The sequence below is a fragment of the Lynx canadensis genome, chromosome B1, assembly GCF_007474595.2.
Source record: "Lynx canadensis isolate LIC74 chromosome B1, mLynCan4.pri.v2, whole genome shotgun sequence".
In the NCBI taxonomy this organism is placed as follows: domain Eukaryota; kingdom Metazoa; phylum Chordata; class Mammalia; order Carnivora; family Felidae; genus Lynx; species Lynx canadensis.
In genome coordinates, this window is record NC_044306.2 from 24892060 (window position 1) to 24914582 (window position 22523).

The 22523-nt window shown below is 40.1% G+C and overlaps 2 protein-coding genes across 2 annotated transcripts in view; one reads left to right on the forward strand and one right to left on the reverse strand.

The window, feature by feature from the left end:
- Positions 1-22523, forward strand: part of DLC1 (DLC1 Rho GTPase activating protein) — a 443051-nt gene that overhangs the window by 143532 nt on the left and 276996 nt on the right. The window lies entirely within an intron of this gene.
- LOC115511831 (aminoacyl tRNA synthase complex-interacting multifunctional protein 1-like) lies at positions 15794-16821 on the reverse strand. Its single transcript, XM_032592827.1, is given in 2 exon segments — positions 15794-16148; positions 16151-16821. Coding segments are annotated over 2 exon segments (951 nt in total). The 5' UTR covers positions 16776-16821; the 3' UTR covers positions 15794-15822.

Sequence of the window (22523 nt, forward strand, 5' to 3'; positions counted from 1 at the left end):
GATTACCAATCCTAGAACAATGCCGCTGTGGGTGTTCAAAATGGTTGCACACAGGCTACCCACAGAAACAGTGATTTACATGAATTATATTTCTCTCTATAAATGTTTAATTTTTATTAGCAATTTTTAAGGAAAGCATGATTTTGGACTTTTCAGTTGGAATTTTCTGGGGCTTTTAAAATGATCCCAGATGAAGGTCCATTCTCTTTTGCCCCATTTTTTTTGACATTTAGTATCCTGTTTCTTGTTACCAAAACATACATGCACTGATTTTTGAAAGAAACAACAAATGAAATATAAATGGTAAGGAGGTGTAACTGTTTCCCAATGAGCAGAATCTCAAATCGCAGGCCAAATGGCTGATCCCCAATCAATTTTAATGTGCTCATTATCTGCCTCCCTTACTCTCCGATGAAATGTATTTTCAAGAGGAGTTGACTCTTGGGAATGAATTATCATAGCTCTACAGCTTTTATTGCATCCTTTCATAATGTCCTTACTCTAGTCGTGAAGATGCTTTTAAAAACCACATGTTATCTTTTGATTATTTACATTCTATTTATTCAGTAATCATTTATTGAGTGCCTACTATGTGCCCAGCATCGTGCTGGATGCTAGAGCTATGATAGGCTTCCTCACCGAGTTCACAGTTAAACAGGAAGACATACTAATAAACAACTAATCTGAACTCAAGGGAGATGGGGAAGGACACCTCGGCCAGTTCTGAGGCAATTGAGAAAAGTTGGCGTGCAGTAGGTCCCCTCACATATTTCCTTAATATTGAAGGACAGGCAGCCTTACCTTGGTGAAGGCGTAGAGAGCCAAGGGAAGAAATTTCCAGGCTGAGCAGTTAGTGAAAGCAAAGACATGGAGGTGAGAAAGCCCACAGCGCCTTTGGGGACCAGCAGGTGGTTCCGTCCGGCACAGGTGCAGGGGGCTTTGAATTCAGAGTAGAGGGCAGTTAGAGTCACATTCCAATGTGTCTCCTACACCATGAAAGGAAGATAAGGGAACTCTAGCAAAGGCCCCTGGGGAACAGGGAAACCATACCTGCATTTTAGAAAACTTTCTTCTGAATGGGGAGGAAACACATTGAAATGACTCTCAGGAGAGGCACTATTTTGAAGGGTTTTATAGCAATCCAGGCACAAAACAAAAGACCGAGGCCTTTGTGCTAGGGATGCCGAGGAGGAGACGTGGACAGATTTAAGGTATGTTAAGGAATTATAATCTGTATGATAAAGTAATATGTTGGGTATAAACAGGAGAGAGGAAGCAAGACCTCTTAAAGACTGAGCAACTGGATGCTAATACCAAGACAGGGAATATCTTATCATCGTCATTCCCTTCTTCTGAATTTTCATTTGAGGATCCCTCCACAATACCCAGTTCATGTGGAAAGGCAAGGCTACCTCCAAGAGTACAGCTTGTGATCCAGATCAGAGCCTGTGCTGCAAGCCGTGGCCAAAGTGACGTGGGACGGCAGTATGTGTGTGAATGTGTGCGTCTGTGTTGCCAGTGGCTGAGTGAGAAAGCTGGGATCCACATGTCCCAAGCAAGTCCACTTAGGGTTTGGATATGAGGAATCTCTTGGGACCTCCTCAAAAACAGGCTCTCTCCTTTGTATTGGGATTCAAGTCATAAGAATAGGCGAATACAGCTGCTGTAGCCATCTTCCCATCCCAGAAGGAGAAACTGAGAATGAAGGCAATAGAGAAGCAGAGTGGAGTGAGGGGAGCAAGAACAAGCAGGTTTTGGTGACATTGTGTGAGCCCTGCTTTCAGCCACCCCTGAAGCCAGTCCCACAACTGGACTTCTCAGTTATGCACTAGAGAATGCAGAAGTCCATGGCAATGCCTGGCAGTCAGTTGAAGCACAAGTTTTGGGAGCTCCCAGGAGAAATCTGCCATGGAGTGTTATCTGCAGATAGATGATTTTAAACGTGAGACGATCACCTACTGGTGCAAGAGAAGACAAAACCCTGGGAAACACTAACAGCCAGTCACTTAGTCACTCAACAAATGTTTATTGAGCACCTTCCCTATAGCAAATGCTGCATCACTGAACAGAGGTGACAATAATAATTATAAGTCCCTGCTCTTTTAGAGGTGATAGGACATTAGAGGGAAAAGAAAACAACCACAAAAGCATATTATTATTTTTAATAAGGATATGTTTAAGGAAAAGAGAGAGAGGAAGAAGGAGTAGAGGGTAGGTGTTCAGACAGCGATCAGGGGGGCCTCGCTAAGAAGTCGGCATCAGTTTTTTGAGGAAAGAATTGGAAGGAAGCGAGGACGCAGACCATATATGTGGCTGAGGCACAGCCCTGCAGGTGCAGGACCAGCGAGGGCAGACGGCTCGGGCCAGGAACCCGCTGCTGGCCGTGCTGGGAAACTCAGCAAGGGAGCAGTGAGCGAGAGCTGAGGGAGCACGCAAGAGGGGCCCGCACAGCGGAAGCCTTGTGAGCCATCGTGACGACTTTGACTTCTATTCTGAGTGAGATGAGAAGCCCAGAGAGGGTTCTCGGGAGACACGTTTCATGATCTGACTTCGGCTTTAACTGGGTCCCTCTGGCTGCTGTCAGAATAGCCTGTCAGAGCAAGGGGGGAGGCAGAGAGACCCCCGAGGAGGCAGGAATGACCGTCCTGGCCAGACAGGAAGGTGGCTTGGCCACGGTGGCAGCAGTGGTGGTGGTCAACACTGTCGTATTACAGATATATTTTTGAGGGAGAGCAAACAAATTCTGATGGATTGATGCCGTCTGTCGGAGAGAGAAGTCCAGGATGACTTCGGGGTTTCCGCCTGAGCTGGTGGAAGCATGAGAGCAGTCCTCAGAGGAAAATGAATCGGGGTGTCTATGCAAGCACGGTCACAAAGCACACAAGAACACAGATTTGAGAAGAAGGACCTGGTTGAGCACTTCTAAGCACTGCAGAAACACCAAAGGAATTAGATAAACACTGAAAGTTGCCTATTTAACAACAGAAAAAACAGGTCTTTGACGACTTTGTTGAGAATGACTGTCGTCCTTTTTTTTTTTTTTTTTTTTTCCAAAGTCAATTGTACTGCACTTACTAGACTATGAAAGGAGCTCTATCAATAGATTGAATACAGTGAACCTAGCAAAGCGCGCTGTATGCAAACTGCCCTGGGAGACAGAAAGAGGTCGAAGGTTAAGACACAGGACCTGTTCTCTGGGCTCTGGGAACATGGAGAAGGTGGTCGTACACAGGATTGTCCTGCACGCCCCCACTCCCTGAACATCGTCAGAGAACAGTTGAGCAGGAAGAGCACTGGCAACATCAGTACCACTTCTCTTCAGTCAGGAAAAATCCACCGTTCCCCTCACTTTTAGGGCTGCTTAGCCGAAAAGCTCAGAGCCTGCATGTCCGTACCAGACCATCTAGGTTCATCTCCTAGGACTGACACGTGCCTGCCCAGGACACAAATAAGAACAACTTGGAGGGAACATACCCTCTGCTAGAATACTGGTGTTTTGTAAGAATTGTTTCCACGTTGGGAACCACTATCTTGCATTTTCAGGTGGGTTAAACCCTACTGTCTCAGCCTCAGGTCCTTTGTGATCTTCCTACTGTGAATAATAACAGTTTGACCTTACTGTTGTGCTGTCACATGAAGAGGACAAAGGCAACACTTCAGTCAGCAGGAGATGCCTTTACTGTGAAGGAGAAGGTGGCTGAGGCTCTGTGGAAAGAAAGACGGGGAAGAAAGAAAGACACCACATGACTTTGGGTTCGGTGCAGTGGAAAATATACTGCCCCAGAGCTGGAAGACGTGGTGTTTAAGGACACTTTATCACTGTGGGACATTAATCTCTCAGCTCAGAAGTGGAGACCAAAACCTTACCCATTTGAGAATTCCCTATCATTTCTTCCAACAAAACAACTCTAATCTTTCCCACTCTGAGTTTTATCTTACTGGAATCAATTCAGCTGCTTGGAACACAGTGGTCACTCGAAGCCAGAGTCAAATATCTGGTCCTTGACTAGACTTACTAGCTTTACACACAGAAAACAGCCCTAGAGGCCATAAACAAACACTATTCAAACTCCACACAATTTTTGATCGAAACTTGGGCTAGAAGAGAATGTGTGCTTTTTTCTGTAGAATCGTTATCTAAATTGAAAGCTTTCCTAAGGCACTTGTTCTAATAATATCACATCATTCTCATTTGTGAATTTAACTCAAAGGATCTCTTGCAACTCTTTCCTGTTCTACCTTCTTCACAATGGTCCTGGCAGGTCGGCCAAGCCAGCTGAATTCATCCCCAAGTAGCCCAGTTCAGACGCAGTAAAACACAAAAGAGAGGACTAAACCAGAGTGTCACTTCTGTAAGCTATGTCACTAAAACGTACAGAGAACCTGATGTAGGATTTCAAAGGGTAAGGGAAAGGTTCAGCATGCCAATCTGAAAAAAGAAAGCAAACCCTTTTCAAAAAACAAGCATCATTTTCTTTTGTTGCTATAATAAAGAAACAGTGTTGTACAGAGAAACAGTTCAGGAAAAGGTCTTTGGTAGGTGCCGGCTGCTTTATGCTCTACCAGGCCTCCAATGAGGATTGATGAGGATTGAGATGCATGAGCTAATTTGTAGGCAGCTCCCCAAAACAGGATGCTGAGTGTGTCACAGGATCTTTAAGGACAGTGTGGGATCATAGCCAGCAATTCTCTGCGTCACGTGTCCTAGCAGGTCAAGGTCTGGACTGGCTGAGTAAGGAACCTTCCACATCCTAAAAGGCAAACATTGCAGGTGGCCTTTCTTCATGTAAGCTTGATCAGATGTAACTTTGCAAGGAGAAGGGATCGCAGATGCTGTGAAGGGGGGAGGGACACACAGCAGGCAGGACGAGTGACCAGGACTAAAGTCAAACCCCAGATTAGAAGAGGGTGGGAGATCTTAAACAGAGAATTGAGAGAACAAGGCAAAAGTGAAGAATCAAAAGAGGAATAAATTGAATTTTCTCCTACCTGTAATGTAGTTATCAGCATTATAAAACACAGTACATAGCCTCAAGGGGAAAATAGAGAGAAAAGGGGACAGATGCAAAGTCCGTGGCTAAGAGAGTGAGCAGGCAGGAATGGGGGTTGAAGGGAAAGTGTTCCCTGTGCATACAGGAAAGGAAGGAAGGGAGTGACACAATGCAGCAAGAATGCAAGAGAGCCCCGGCAGATTCACAGAGATGACTGTGTAGTAGGACCACATGAATGGAGAGTGACTGATGGGGGCTCCCCTGGGATAACCTGCAGCCAGATGACCTCCCATCAGTAGGGAAACAGAGACATTGGTCTGGAAGGGACAGGCCATGCATATGATCTTCCTTATGCCCAAGCATGGGTGGGTGTACCGCCCTGACTGCATCTTGAGAGAGCACTCAGAAGGATACAAAGGGAGATAAGACTGAGTCAGGGCAAGTTCAGGAACCAAAATTCACATCCTCTCTGGCTGAGCAGATTTCTTTTTTTTTTTTTTTTTTTTTTTAATATTTTCTCTTCCTGTTTGAACTTGGGAGCAGTAACACTGGAGTATAAGTCAAGGCCTCTGGATTCTATCACCAACTCTTCAGTTAATTAGTGGTGAGACTGTCTCTGAGGCTCAGTTTATTCATCCTTAAAATGAACATGTTGGGAAACGAGTCAGGGTTTTAATGATAGAAACTCCCCATTCACACACTTCCCACCAGTCTACAAGGAACCTTGCATAGACCACAGGCTCCATGAGGCCAAGGCCATGTCTATCTTGATCGCTGCCACGTCACCATAGTTGGAACAGTGCCAGGCACACCATAGTAGAGCCTCAATGACCTGTGTGTGAAATGAATTCAAGCAGAACCACATCCATGATGCAGATCAGAGCTATCCTGGCTGAAGCAATGGGGCACCCTACTACCTCAGCTGCCCTCTTGCACCCCTGGATCCCCATGGGAACCCCAGGACAGCGGGACACCCAATTTGAACAGCATTAGCTTCTCTTCTACAGATCATAATTCTTTGGTCTCTGTGCAGCACACAATGCGTTGAAGCGTAGAAATTAATCCGGTTGGGCCTAAATTCACCTTACTTAAGGATCACTTTTCCCACTTCAGCCTCTATTTCAAAGTCTTGGTCTTTAAACCTTCTTGCTATACGTTTCCCCCCTCCCTTTGCAGAAGATGAAAGCATTTTTCCAGACAGGCCTGCTGTGAGTGACTTCATGGAAAGGAATATCTTGCGTCCCTAATGTGCCTCTCACATGGGGAACTCCTTGTATTTATTTATTTTTAAGAATAGGGCTGGGGGGCGCCTGGGTGGCGCAGTCGGTTAAGCGTCCGACTTCAGCCAGGTCACGATCTCGCGGTCCGGGAGTTCGAGCCCCGCGTCAGGCTCTGGGCTGATGGCTCAGAGCCTGGAGCCTGTTTCCGATTCTGTGTCTCCCTCTCTCTCTGCCCCTCCCCCGTTCATACTCTGTCTCTCTCTGTCCCAAAAAAATTAAATAAACGTTGAAAAAAAAAAAATTTTAAAAAAAAAAAAAGAATAGGGCTGGGAGGTTGACGTTTCCATTAGCAGTTGAGTGATTTTTTTTTTTTTTAAATGAAAACCCTACTCCTCTGTGAGACATGCCTCACATTCCGGTCTCCCCACTTCAGGCAGTTATGTGCTACTAAATATGCAGTGGAAATGACACATGTCTGGAAACCCAGAAGCAACACCGTCTCACAAGTGCTTGCTCAGTGGTATACAATGAAGGTGTTGTAAGCGGTTGATTGAGGAAGGCAGACTCCAAGGCTCTCAGAAGAGAAATCTGTGGCACCTTAGGCATCTGGCATTAGTCCCTTCGATGTATTCAAAGGTGTCTTATGTTTGTGGGCCAGTCACACCTACAGCAGGGTAAAGACACAGAATCATCTGACCTTCCAGAGGACCCTGGAAATATCATCGTATCTCGAGGTGAACTGAGGCCAGTGATTCCACCCACAAGGAAGGATAGCAAACCACTTAAGGGGATGGATCAGTTCCTCATACATAACGTTAGATATTAGCAAGCCATGTGGGCACTTGACTGATTACATTCTATAGTCTAGCATGCTTCTATTCCAAAGGACGGAGGTAATCAGTTTAATTCAGGGCGGTTTTCTCTCCATTTGTGTCAATGAAGGTATCCCTACAGGGCATTCTCTTGACCTACGTAAAGGCTAGTAATAGGATAGAGGTTATGAAATGGAAATTAAAAATGGAATTGGATTACTAAGGATGATACTAATGGAATACAGATTGGATTAAGTGTAAATTAAGTATCCGAACAGGAAGGCCTTTGTCCTAGTTAAAGTGTTGAAAGTCTTTGGGCACAGATTTACCACGCAATCTCAAACATACCAAGAGTTTAGTCCTTGGCAAAATATGAGGCTCATTACATATGAGGGGGAGATTTTGCAAGTACCTTAGACAATGGAGTTTCTTAGACAACAGTTCATATTGTTTTGAATTAAAGATATGAGACAATGTCCCTTAAAATATACATGTTTTTATTTATACAGGTGTTTACTTTTGGTTCACCTTTGAAAGGTTTGGAAAGAAGTTCTAGCATATGATAAATTTAAAAATCACCTATCCCTATTCCAAAAAGGCAACCCATGTGAGCTTAAGAGATTTATGTGCCAGGACTCAGGGCCACCAAACAAAAGGGGATCTACAGTTGGATTACCCAGAGGCCTGGAAACTTAAAAATAATGTGTGATGGTGAGGAGGAACAAACAGGAGAGCAAATCAGAAGAAAAAGTTGATGGGCTGCCGCTCCATCCAAAGTTCAGTATGTGCTCTGAGATTATGGACCAGAAACCACCTTATTACTTGTTCCCTGGCTTCACTCACTCTCCCACCTTTTCTCTAAAGTTGGACTCTAGCACTGTATTATCCAAGATCTAGAAGGACATATCCCCGGGGGGATGGGGGGGGGCAGGGAGGAGAGATGCAAGAGCATACATGTGAGCAAGATACACACCTGTGCATGTGTACACACACACACACACACACACACACACACACACACACACACACATTCCTCCCTGCTGACACTCAAGTCATAAGTAACAAAGAGACCACTGTAGGAATTCTTTTCAAATTTCAGAGAACTTCTTAGAGTACAGAAAGAGTTAAGAGAGCAGGTACCTTTGTACCTGGTTTTCTTCAGCCAAGAAAGGCAAATGACACACAAGCATACATCTTTGTTCTTGATCTTTCAAGCTCTCATGTTGGTGCCAAATTTAAAGAGATCCAAATGAAATGCAGTTTTGCAATCACCAAACACTGAGAAATACTTGAGCATACTTGACGAGTTTAGATTTGGTTGTTCCTGCAGTGCTACTGGGAAATGAAGTTATAGGATTCTTTTGCATGATAGCGGGGTGGGTTTTGTGTGTGTGTTTGTTTGTTTATTTTGATTGTATGGGGAGAACATGTGAAAATGATTTAACCAGTGAGTTTAGTTCTACAGTTTAGTAAAGCAGTTTACAGTAATTTATTCTTTGCGTTTCTGTGCCCTTTGTGTAATAGAAAGCCTTGGAAAAACAACCAGGTTCAATTTCAGGCCTGCCACCAGCTTTATGACCTTGGACCAATTTGTTATCTGAGCTTCAGTGCTGTTAATTCATAAAATAGGGATAACTGTACATAGTTCTCATGGCTGCCGTGAAGTTTACAAGAAAGAGTAAATGTGAGTGCTTAGCATTCATTTATTCGATGACATTTGTTAAGTCTCCACATCATGCTTGGTCTAGGTCTGCAGGGCAGACACAAAGCAAAGCCTCTGCCCTCAGGGAGCAAATATTCAAGTGGAAGATAGAGAACAAACTGGAAAGAAATCCCTGCAAGAAATACTTGCAGGTCAGTTCCTCAGGCTCTCATTTGTAGCTATTAACAGACTTAGGATTTTGCAATTAGTTGTGTGACTGTATGATTAATGTTTATGTCCCCCACTAAAGTGTGGGCTCCACGATGGTAGAGACCAACTATTGTATGCCCACACCATGCACAGAGGTGACAGATATGCACAAGGACAGAATTACGAATGAATGAATGGTGGTAAAGAAATAAACAGGAGAGTATATTGTTGAGAAAACAGAGATCTGAGGGAGTACATCTTTTGATATGATAGGACAGTCTAGAAAGTCCTCTCTAGGAATCTGGAACATTTAAAATATGGCAAGAAGCCAGCCCTGTGGAGGAAAAGAGCCAGGAGAGGAGAATTCTAGACAGGAACTGTCCGGGGCAAAGGCCCTGAGACAGGAAAGAGTGTGGAATGCTTAAGGAACAGGAAGGGGCCAATGTGGCTGGTGCACCGTGAACCTGCAGGGCCTGCAGACGATGTTAAGTGTGAGTTTTATTCTAAACATAATGTAAGTTCCCTTTCCTTCTTCCACGCCTCCCTTTGTTTATAGTTTTGTTTTGGTAACAAGACTAACATACATTCAAAAATTATGCAACAATACTAGATAATGGATAATTAATCGTGGATTACGGGAAATAGATGCCCGTGTTCAGAAGTGGACGGGATGTGAGCTAATGCATCCAGGAAAGGTTAGCCTACACCAGAATTTACCTCTAACTTCACGTTTTTCTTTGAAATTATTACATTATCAGGCACTTGCCTCCCAGCTTTACAAAGTGCCCAGAAACCTGGCTGCACCAAGACAAAGTGTTCTCATTTCATGCTGGCTTGCCTCCGCTCTGGAGGATGTCAAAGACATTTTCACAAGCCAGACTTGACAATGCCCCAAAGCACAGGCTCTTTCTCCAGTTTTACTGGTAGACTTGCAGCAAGTTTAGGCTGCATGTTCTCTAGCACCATCATGTTCACCTTCCCTGCAGATTTTGTCTTCAGTCTAACCCCATAGACTGAATACGTGCTAACTCATCTCTGCCCTGTAAACAGATTCAACTTTAGCCACCTTTTCATACTTTCCTCTTTGGGGGAGGAAACTGGAAAGTTCTGCTGATTTCTCAGAATCAGCAGTGGTTAGCATCTATTGTGTCAGTGGCTCTATGGCTCTGAGCTTAGATTTATTTCCCTGGTTTTAGGACATTTTCTGTTCCTCCTTCTTCCTTCTTGACTACTGGAAATCTATCTTAGCTCAAGCTAGTCATCAAATCATTACCTGGCCCAGTGCCCAACATCTGCCATTGCTTCCTTATAGAAGATTACTGATAAATGTGATTGATCAGGAGAATTTGGGTGGCAGTACTGTTCTCAGTCCTTTGAGTTCTGCCTTGATCAAGAAGCTTGAGTCTATTCCTTCCTACCCTACCAGGAGAGACATTTGATTTTGGTAGGGGAATTTTGCCAAAAAGGTTCCTAGATACTTTGTCTGGAACTTTCTTTGAAATATGCAAATCATAAAAATGTGTAAAGGACATTTTTATGTATATGCCACTTCTTTAAAATGACACCTGAAATGTGTATTAAATTTCATTTAAAATACTTATGTTGTAAAGTAAGAAAGAAGAAGAATATAATAACTGTATATAGCATGAGCCCAACCGTGCATACAAGAAGGAAACAAACCAAATTGTTGATGATGTTTATATCTGGGCAGTGAGATTATGGATTTTTTAAATTTTTATTTTTTCATTATTTTTAGCATTTAATAATTTTTAATATGTGGATTTCCTGCATAATCAGAAAAATTAGGCTATTTATAAGAGGTAAGAAATCACACTGTGCAACCAGAATGCACAGAACAAGTGTTATCCTCCTGATTCTATGTGGTCTTCAATCTGGAACACATTAGGATTAACTGAGGAAAAATAAACTAACTAAATAAAAGGGGTGGAAAAACCTTTTGGAGGTGATGGGTATGTTTATGGCCTTGACTGTGGTGGTGGTTTTATGGTGTATACTTATCTCTACACGCATCAAGTTATATATCTTAAATATGGACAGCTTTTTGTATGTCAGTCAGATCTCAATAAAGTGAGATAAAAAAAAAATGAAAGGAATTAACTGGAGAACTGTGAACACTGCCAATTCCCAAACTGAGCCTTTTACCAATTAAATCAGAAGCAGAAACCCAGGCATCGGTATTTTTTTTAAGTTCCCAGGTGATTTCAATGTACAGCCAAGGTTAAGAATCACTGGTGGACTAATTGGATAGCTTAATGGTTTGCAACTCTCCCTGCAATTAGAATCTCCTGGGGAGTTTTCATGAGACCAGCATGTAGTCCCTAACCCCAGGTTCTAATGTTAATTGGTTTGTGACAGGGCCGTCACACCAGTAGATTTAAATTTTTTCCAGGGTTCTTATGTACAGACAGGGTTGTAACCCACTGTCAGGTAAACTAACCTGAGTTGAATATTCACCCTGGTCAGGGCTCTGAGCTGAGTGTTTTATGTGCATTTAATTCTCAAAATAATCCAACAAGGTGGATGTTATTATTCCCATCTCACAGAAGAGGAAACTAGTACTCAGAAACATGAAATAAATTCCTCTAGGCACGCCAACTCTTTTGAACCCAGGTTGTCTGTCTCATGTGGAGATAGGCAAAGAAAGCATTCTCCCCAGTTTTGGAAGAAATGGGGGAAACTGGGGAGAATGTTTTCTAAATTCCCTAAGGTAGAATCTGGCATACCCACTTTTAATCGTTGATGCAGTAGCTCTTTATATGAAGTTTTTGAATTAGCAGTTGTCCCATTCAATTTCTGTGTAGAACAACATCAAGTGTAATGGCATCCCTAGTTTCCCAGACATTCTGTTTATTCATTCCCTAACAACCTGAATGGCATTAAACTTCACATATGTTCTGATATATATTGTAGTGCTTCAGAACTTAAACTTCCAACTTGTTACAAGTTACAATCATATCTCATTGCTTAACTTGCAACACTGTCCATCTTCTCTCCTGAAATCATGGCACGGCTGCTATTTATTTTATATCATTTTTTGGTGATAACTAGTTAGTTTATATTTTGAGACTTCTTAAAGAATTTTGCAAAACTCCTTACATAATTGAAGGCACTATTGGATGTCCCAAAGCCGACCTCAGGATTGCTGTTCCAGACACATTTCAGCATCACTGGATTTGCTGAGATCTCCTCTCCGATGCTTCATTTAGAATGAGTTGTGTTTTGCTGCAGTGGCTGAAAGTATGCTCCACCCCTTCGGAGAGTCGAGATCGCCATCAACTTCAGGCAGATCAGCAGGTGCACGTCACCAGCAGAACTGGGCTCTTTTCACTCATAATCTGAGTCCCAAGTCTTTGAAGTAAAACTCATTTGCCCAGATTTGTATAGCATTACCTGAGCGTAACATTACCCAATAAAACTAAATTGATGGGTTGAGGATACAAAATAAGCCATTTCAATTACCAGGAATTCCGGATCAGCTTATGGGGCAGGTTTTGTGAGATGGCAGAGAGGCCAGAGAACAAATACTGTTTAAAAAGATCATTTGTAACTGTTTTCCTTTTGCCTGATAAAATAAGCATTATCTTTCAAATAATGTTACAGAGGAATATCATCCACAGACTTGCAGGGGAACATAGCCTTAACTTGGATAACTTTGGCAATGAGGACATAAAAAAGAGAAAGCAAAGAAGATAAAAAAGAAAAAAGAAATGACCATTTTGGGGGCTTGAGTTCAGATAAAAGGGAATACTCACTTTTTTATTTCCCTTGTCTGTGAGCATTGTTATTTGGCTCCTTCCTTAGGAATTGTATGTTGTACTTTTAAAGGTATTAAAATCCTATTTTGTGATTGGGTTCTTTGGGAAGGAGAAACTATAATGGATAAAATGGGAAAATATTTTACTGTTTATTCTTTAAAAGGAAAAGGAAACTCTTGTTACTTTTCTTTCACCTACTTTAGGCCAGGAGAAAATATAGGAGGCAAATTAATAATAGTCCATGCTGCTAAGCAAACAAGAAAAAAATACTTACCAGAGAAATCAAGGGCTTTTGGACGAAATGCAAACCAAAGTCCATCCCTCATCCTTCTACCAAGATGGCACTTAAACTTTGCAATCTCACTGATCTGGAGGAAATAAAACTGATATTTTGAGATGAAAATCTGATTAGAGTTTTAATGTTCTTCAGGTTATTTTACTGTTTATAAGTAAAAACAACTGTGTATTACATGTCTACTTCTACCTATGGGTGTGTATTTTATGTGTGTATTTTGCATATGTGGCAAAGAGACTTGTTCTGACATCGCTAGTTTCAGTTAACTACTAAGTTAGATTCTTCTGACTTATAGCTGTGAGTTCCAGAAAAACTTAAAGTGGATAGAAGAATGTTTGTTATAAAGCAACATGTTATAATAACATTAGCCTTTAAAGTTTTATCTGGGTTGGGGGGTGCCTGGGTGGCTCAGTCAGTTAAGCCTCTGACTTTGGCTCAGGTCATGATCTCATAGTTCATGGGTTCGAGCCCCGTGTCAGGCTGTATGCTGACAGCTCAGAGCCTGGAGCCTGCTTCGGATTCTGTGCCTCCCTCTCTCTAACCCTCCCTTGCTAGCGCTTTGTCTCTCTCTCTCTCTCTCAAAAGTGAATAAACATTAAAAAAATTTAAAGATGTATCTGGGGATTTTTCAGAAAGTTCTTATCTCTTTCAAGGTAATACCTAACTTATGAGAAGATACATACAGGTATTTTAATAAAATTTATATCCTAAGTGGAATTTACATATTTTTTTAATTATCCAGTGGTCCTCTTCTAATTTCTTCCAAGCATTCTTTACATCTTCAGAGTATTGCAAAATTTGTAGTATGTTTTTAATCCAGGGTAACTCATACAGCATTGGAAAAAATAGGTGTTTTCATTCATCCCAATTTTCGTAAGAATTCAACTCATCTGTCACAAAAATCTCTCAACTATTACAATTCTCAAGAAAGAAAATCCTGAAGAATTATGATTGGACTCACAAAAGAAGAAACAACCTGTCTTCTTGTAACTTTATTCAGAATTTCACAATCCATGCTAAACCCTAAAGGAAAGGCCAAACACAATAAAATGGCAGAAAACCAGTAAGAATGTGCCAGAGTTCAGAGAACAGTTGCCCCAGGCTTAACTTCATTGACCTTTAATCTCTTTGAGGCATCAGTGACTTTTCTATAAGGCATCTTACAGTGTGACCACACTCAGGCCTTGCATAGTTCCCCTGCAAGCTAGAGTCGTAACAGTCCATGTCAGACTTGACTTTTGGTGCTGAATAGTTGGGTTAAATTTGCCTAAGAAGAAATATAACAGTTTTCTCTGGAATGGCATATTTGAAACACTTTGGCATCAGACAGTAAGGTAGGATGTAATCTCAGGGAAGAACTTTTCTGAGGCTTCTTTGACTTACGCTTATGAAGTAATTGGACTCAAAAGACCTTCTAGAACTCTAACAGTACTGTCCTAAAAGTGAAATGTAGCCTAGGAGTAAAAAAAGAGCACTGGTCAGGAAGTCAGAATTTCCATTATTGATGTACTACTTATTAGCCATGTGACCTTCAGAAATAAAGTTTGGAAATCATTTATTAAGCCCTGTACTATAGGTTAGAACTGGTGCATATAGAGCCCAGTTGCTGGCTTCAAGAAGCTCAAATTGAATAGAGAAAATAAGTTAATACAAGTTACGATGATATAGTTTGATAAATGACATACAAGCATTTGGAAAAACTCTGAAGAGACAGAGATGGATAATCAGTTTTGTTTGGGGAATGTAGGCAGAAGCATCTGGAGAGGTTTCAAGCAGGACCTTGAAAGGTAACTGCCAAGTAATCTGGAATGGTGAAAACATACAGTGCGGGAGAAGGAAGGACAATTTAGATAAAATGTAAATTGAGACAAATCATGAAAAGCTTTGAGTAACTTGCTAAAGAATTTGGACAACACAGCCTGTTTGGAACTAGATTTCTTCATCTTTAAGATGAAGAGCTGAATGGGACTATTTCTGAGTTCATGACCAGGTCTGCAAGTCTAAATGAGACTACATTAAAAGTTCAAGAGGAAATGCTTTGTATGAAAATCTGGCCAGATAATAATCAGTTCCTGTAAAGATAATGCCAATTTAGTGACTATTACTCCAAACTCCAGAATAATCTCCCTTGCATCATCATATCAGTGCTTTAGTAGAGGGGATGGGGAGACTTTTTGTTTTTTTAATGAATCAATATGACTTTCTGTTATACGTGCAAAAAGGAGTACTTTCCAGGACTTCGAGTTGAATTACTTAAAATGTTATTCTAGGATGATAAAGCTACAGACAGAATTGGATTGCCCCAAATTCATGGATTGAAGTTCTAACCTCTGATGTGACTGTATTTAGAGTAAGGAAGCAATTACAATGAAATGAAGTCAGAATCGTGAGCCCTGATCATATAAGAGACATCAGAGAGCCTGCTCTCTCTCCTCATGTGTACTCAGAGGAAAGGCCATGTGAGGATCCAGCAAGAACATGGCCATCTGCAAGCCAGAAAGAGTCCTCACTGGAATCAAATCTGCTAGACCCTGATCTTGGACTTCTAACCTCCAGAACAGTGAGAAACACATTTCTATTGTTTAAGCCACCCAGTCTCTGGTATTTTGTTATTGTTTCCCAAGCCGAGTGAACAGATATCAAACAAATGGTATTTTTTATGGGACCTATTTTTTAAGTTTCAGTTAAGGTATCAAAATCTATTTTTAAAATGTGATTGCAAGTTTTAGAACATTTGAAATTTTAGTTCTTTATGGCAATTTCAAACACTAGAAAATAATATTTTTTGACAAATATATTTCTTTTTATTGTTATTAAAGTTTTCTCCAATGTATTTCAGTAAATGAGTATTTTATTTTATTTTATTTTATTTTATTTTATTTTATTCCACTGTTGGTCATAGTTTGAGCCCTACACACTCCCTTCCCTTTCACCCCAAAGGGAACTCCTTTGTATGTAGCCACACACTCATCATTAGTGCAGAGATCTGGCTGGATCTGCTCCCAAATCTTCTTCTTAGGATTTAGCTCCTTGTCAGGCTCTCCAGGAAAAACATCAAAAACAATTCTGTCTCCAGGAACAGACCCAGTAGGAGGTGCCAAGATTTCAACCTTCTCAGGTGAACTAGCACACGTTACCATTGCCTGAGATATTACTCCCCCCATCTTTGCAGGTTTCAGGTTACAAAGTAAAATCACCACCATTCCTTCTGTTCAAGAGGAACATGATTCACCAGGCCACTGACAACTGTTCTTGGGGCTGTTTCTCCAACATCTACTTCTTCTACATGTAAAGAATCTGCATCAGGATGTTTTCTGGCAGTAATGACACAACCAACTCCAAGATCCAGACGAGAAACATCTATCGGCTTAGAGTCAGCACTTCCTGCTATTGATTGTTTTTTCTCCTTTTTCTCTTTCATTTCAATTTTCTCTTTCATCTTTTCTTCCGCTCTTCCTCCTGTTATCGGTTCTTTGACACCAGAAGATACAGTTCTTATTGGTATAGACTGTATCACTTTTTCGGAAACCGTGGAATTAGCTTGCAGTAGACTACCAGCTGGGAATGGTATTTGTTTCACTCCGTTTTGAATTTCTGCCTGAACTAGCTCTTGTTTCAGTTCTTCAATTTCTTTCTTTAATTTAGCATTTTCAACTGGAAGTTTCTTCTCTTCTCTCAAAGTTGCCTGCAAAATTGCTTTCTCCTTAAGAAGAGCAACTTGCTGCTTTAAATATTCAATAATTTGATCTGCTTCTGCACCCTTCTGTTCCAGTCTCTTCAGAACAGCACCATTAGTTGCCGTTTTTGTAAAGATACGGCAGAAAATCATAAATCGGTGGACAGAGCAACCTGGAGAGCCTCACCGGGTAGCCTCAGTCTTCCAAAAATAATACATTTTTGACAGATCATGCAGCTATGTGATGATTGTATATGCAACCCTTCCAATGATGTCTTATTTCTTTTGAAATGAGAATAATCATTGATTTTAAACCTCTCATTATCTTTAGTTTTATTTTTATTTTTTAAATTTTAACGTTTGTTTATTTTTTCGAGAGACAGAGGGAGACAGAGCACAAGTGGGGGAGGGGTAGAGAGAGAGGGAATCAGAGAATCCAAACCAGGCTCCAGGCTCTAAGTTGTCAGCACAGAGCTCGATGTGGTACTTGAACTAACAAACTGTGAGATCATGACCTGAGCTGTAGTTGAACGCTTAACCAACTGAGCCACCCAGGGACCCCAAAACTTCTCATTTTCTACATTTCTGAGCTTTATCAGTGAGCTAAATATTAGTGACATTCGGCAAACTGAAATGGGCTAATGGACTTGGTGCGTAAGTGAATTTCAAACCAAACAAGTTTATTTAAATTTTCTTTTTTCTTTTTTTTTTCTTTTTTTTTACTTCTAAAGGACTTCTATTTACATGCATGTGTATACTAAAAACTCTGATAATTATTTTGGCATTCACCCAACGTGAATCTTTTATCAGCTGCTTGATGCCAAATACTGTGTTGGGCCCCAGGCATAGACATAGGTGGAGATGATTCTCTGCTTCCACTAAAGCTCACAGTCAAGTCTATTAGACAATGGAACTGGCAATGACAGACAATAAAGTATTCTAAGGGCTATGATAGAAGTACAGGTTGCTATGGGAGCATGCGGCAAAAGCATCTAACTGGTTAGAAGGGCCAGGAAACTTCTAGAAAAAGTTTACTTAAGGAAGGCCTGGAAGGAAGTTGGTATGTATAAGGCACCAGTAACTATGTCAAATGAAGGAATTTTAATCAGTAGTAATTAGCCAAGCAAAGACGTAGGGAATGAGTTTTTAGGCAGAGTAAACATATTGTTTGAAGGTCTGGAATAAAAGAGCACAGCCAATGACAGAAACAAAAAGAAATTCAATATGGCTGGAGGGCAGAATCTCAAGAGGCTGAAATGTGGAGAAGCATGTGTCCACAGACAAACCTATTAGCCTATTTCACTCTCAACCAGTTTTGAGTAAATCAAGAATTGTGCCACTGGCTATGTAGTCCAGGACATTAGAGTTAGAAGGGGCTTTAGAAAAATAATCCTTTGTTATTTTAAGTAAATAAGCAGTAAAAGGTTGTGAGACTTTTTATAGGTATTAAGTATAAATTCAAACATATTTTCTCTGACTCAGAAGAAATACCACATATATAGTTGGCAATGAAATTTTTTAGATGCTCTGCAACCCCTCACCAGAATGCCCCTTTCCTCTCCTTGTCCCTCCCTGGGAGTTACTCTCCTAAGAACCGAACAGGGCAAGCCTCCCATGGCTTAACTTCTATAACCTGTCTGGGTTGCAGCCTAAAAGAGCAAAGCCGCCTCTAATCACCCTTCAGGAGAAAGTGGTCTACGTTAAGGACAGGTAAGAAGGAAGAGTAGCATCATCTGGGAAATGAAAACTGTATAATATCCTAATTTAAAACTCTAGATGAAAAATATTTATCTTAAGTGGGCTATTGCCCATCTCTACATATCTCTAAATCAATCATGTTTTGAATTAAAGAATAAAATGGATATTTCCAGATATTTTGATTTAATACAAAAATCACTCAGCTTTAACTACAGTTCTAGGCAATTTGTTTAGGTATCAACTTATCTTTACTATTATATACTTATCACTTTACTTTGAAAAATAAAGGGACTGATACGCTTATCCACAGGAGTGAATGTTCTATTTTTAAAGGAAGGATAAGATAAGTCATCTAACATTACCAAGCAAGGTTAATGTTTAGCCAGCAGTAAATATTTATTTGACCTCATTCTTATCTGCTTGGTATCTTACACCACACCAAACAGTGTCTCAATAAAAATGTTAAAAATTGAAACCCGTCATATCTGTTCCTTTTTTCAAACTTATGTGTTCATAAAATCCTTGACACCTTACAGATCCTTTTGTCTAAAACACATGCATCTACAGATGAGGAAACTGAAGCCAGGGAGAGTAAGTGATCCATCCAACTGAGCGCTTCTGCATGTAGCTTGGGCGGGAAGTGAACAGTGTAGCAAGATTTGAAGGCAGACAGTCTGGCTCCATGACCTGCCCTCAACCACAATGCTCCATGAACTCTTTCTAGTTGCATTTAGTGTTTTATTTATTTATTTATTTCATCGGAAAGCTGTCTCTGCATGATTTCCTTTTATCTCTTTATAAGCATATGGAGCCATTCAGCACCTAACGGGAAACACATTCTATGTGTAAAATACCCCAAAATTAATTACTAATAAAGATTTATGGATCTCTTAATGGTATGCAAAGCACTACATAGATGGTTTTGGGGAGCATGAGAACTGACTGTAAAGGATATTAATAAAGGTTTTTATTTTGCTCTTTATACTTCCCTGTGTTTTTAAAATTTTCTACAGGCGGTGTCTGGCATATATGAATTAAACGTTTGTTAAAGAATGACTGGATACGTGCTACTATATGCATGGTTATTAATGTAACTTAAAAGAATTTGAAATAAGAATTTATATTTAATTTAATGTAAATTAATTCAAGGGGATTTATTTGCAATCTCTTTTGAGAAATGTGTCAGAACCTAAGCGTCCGGAGAATTACAATTTTTCTAAGTCAGGTTTCAGTAAACACTTTCTATAAAGGGTCAGATAGCAAATATTTTAGGCTTTGTGGCCATTGCCAAAGCAGCATGGACGATACAAAAACCAGTGTACTCGGATGTGTTCTAATAACGTTTTATTTGTGGACACTAAAATTTCAATTTCGTGTAATTTTCATGTGCCATAATATATGCTCTTTCACTGTTTTTCATATATCAAATAATATAGTTTACAGACTTTACGAAAACTGGAAAGGATGGATTTGGCTCAAAGGTACAAGCACGCAACTCCTTTCTTAGTGATTCTATTGGAAAAATTAACATTACAGCAATAGTGTAGCATATCAGCAATGGTGAGCTACATGGATTTGGGACTGAAGCCCAACTCTGTTTCCTAGTTTGTGACATTAATTTCTTAAATTCTTTGTGATTCATGTTCTTCTTCTGTAAATTGGGGCCGACAATAATACTCTCCTCATTAGTTTATTATAGGAATAAATGAATATAAATGAATTTATGTAAAACACAATAAGTGCTACATTTATGTTTAGTAAATACATAACTTCATTGTTTAAAAACATTTGGGGGGCGCCTGGGTGGCTCAGTGGGTTGAGCGGCCGACTTCAGCTCAGGTCACGATCTCGCGGCCCGTGAGTTCGAGCCCCGCGTCGGGCTCTGTGCTGACAGCTCAGAGCCTGGAACCTGTTTCAGATTCTGTGTCTCCCTCTCTCTGACCCTCCCCCGTTCATGCTCTGTCTCTCTCTGTCTCAAAAATAAATAAACGTTAAAAAAAATTTTTTTAATAAAAAATAAAAATAAAAATGAAAACATTTGGGACTCCTTTGGAAAGACTTTTACAGCCAAGTTACAAATCATGGGAGAAGACATCACCACACACTATGGTTACCTATTTTATTCATGAAAACTGTCCCTAAATTTGTCCATTACAAAAATCTAAATCAAAATCCAATATTTGTATCAAAAATCAACTTTGAAACTTGTTATTGGATTTGACTGTTTCAAAATATAATTATCTTGAACAGGAAAAATATTCCAAAGAATGATACGAAAAGAATGAGTACACAGTTTGAAAACAATTACAAAGAGGATACCAAAAGAATGAGTATGAAGTTTGAAAACAGTTATAAAGAGGGCCTTTTGGGTAAGGTGGGAATAGAATCATGGAAGCTTTCAGTCTTCCAAGCTTACTATTCTAACATGGATAATTCTTATTGAGAAATAATCCTTCTGGTGCTTTTCTTCATGGTTACACTTCACAATTTTTAAGAATCTTAAAATCTTGGAGAGGAAATACAATATACACACATAAAAAAATTCAGCTAAGTGCCATACATGATAAAGGACATACAAGTTATAAAGCAATGCATATTAATGAGGAAGGCTAAATGAATGCCAGTTGAAGTAGTTATAACATCTATCATTAGGGTACATTTGGGGGTGGGCCTTGAAAGAAAGGGAATACAAATTTTAAGAAAAGTTCTAGATGTGGTATGGTAGTGCTTTTCTCCTCCAGACACCTTTTCCTAGTAACAGATCCAGCCTCTGGCCACAGAGGGGAGCACGTGATCTAGCTTGGATCTTCGTAACAATCTCCAGTTTTTCGGACCTGCCAGACAAGACTGCTTATTTTAGTTTCTGGTCACAAATTAAAATTCCTAATATGCTTACAGCAATATTGCAACCGAATGAAGAAGCTGGTGTCAAAGACTAAAGTCAGCAAACCAAAGACAAGCAAAGGAGAGAGAGAGTCCTGATACAGTTAGATCCGGTCATTCTGAGGCTACATCCACCTTCAAATTCAGGATGTGTGAAATGCAGCATATCTTCTTTTCCCTCCCCATATCTCTTGCCATCATGCCTCCTCTTTTCCCATAGTCAGCTTCAGATTACCTGATCATTCATCTAGAAAACTAGTTGTTCAGGTTTCCTCTCCTTCCTCACCCACTTACCCTGTCCACATCAAATCCAGATCCTTGGCCTCTTTTTTCTTTATAGTATTTATTCCTTTTTTGTTTCTGTGTCTAACAAAAATTAGCGAACCCTACTCCATCTCTTGCATCTCCTGCTTTCTTCTTCTCAGAGAAGTTATTTTCGGGTTTTATTTTGGTTTTGGTTTTATTTGTTTGTTTGCTGCTTCTACCAATATTTACTTCTATATTTCTAAGTAACATATTTAACTGATATTTCTTGTTTTTTCCCATTTTGTTATTCAGCTATCAAAGATCAAGGTTTAAACTCTCCTACACCACACACACATGCACACGCACACACATGCACACACACTATATTGTATTATGATATTCTCTTGTTTGAACTTTTTTTTTCCTTTTAGTTGCTTCCTTTGAGGGAGAGCTTATTTTCTATAGTCATTTCACTTATTCACTTCCAAACTCTCTGCCAGAACTATAAAACTTTTCTCAATATGTTGATATTACTGATCTTGTGGTCTATCATGTTTGTTTTGTCTTACTATAGGTTATTCTTGAGGATATTTCTCATCGTGCTTTACATTTTTCTGCTTCTCTGCGGACTGTTATCTATCCCTCTTTCCAGTTGTCAACCTGTCACCATGATTCTCTTTGGCTTATCCTGGATTGGTTCCCCTGTTTCCTAGAATTCATTCATCGTTCCCTATTTTGGTTTACTTCCTTGTCATGATGGAGCAGATTTCTCCAATGACTAAGAAACAGTGCATGGAATATAATTTTTGAAATTAATTTCCACATCTGAAAATGCTTTTAATCTGCCTGGATACCAGATTGATAGTTTAGTTAGGTATCAAATTCTAGGTTAGAAATTAGTTTCCCTAAAAATTTCTAGACATTAGTTGATTGCCTTCTAGCTTACAGTTTTGCTCTTAGAAAGGCCAATGTCTCTGAGTCTCAACTTATATATGATGTGTTTTCACCTACTTTATGAAAAATTTAGATTCTTCTACTTATCTCTAATGTAGTGAGAATTTACAATGATATGCC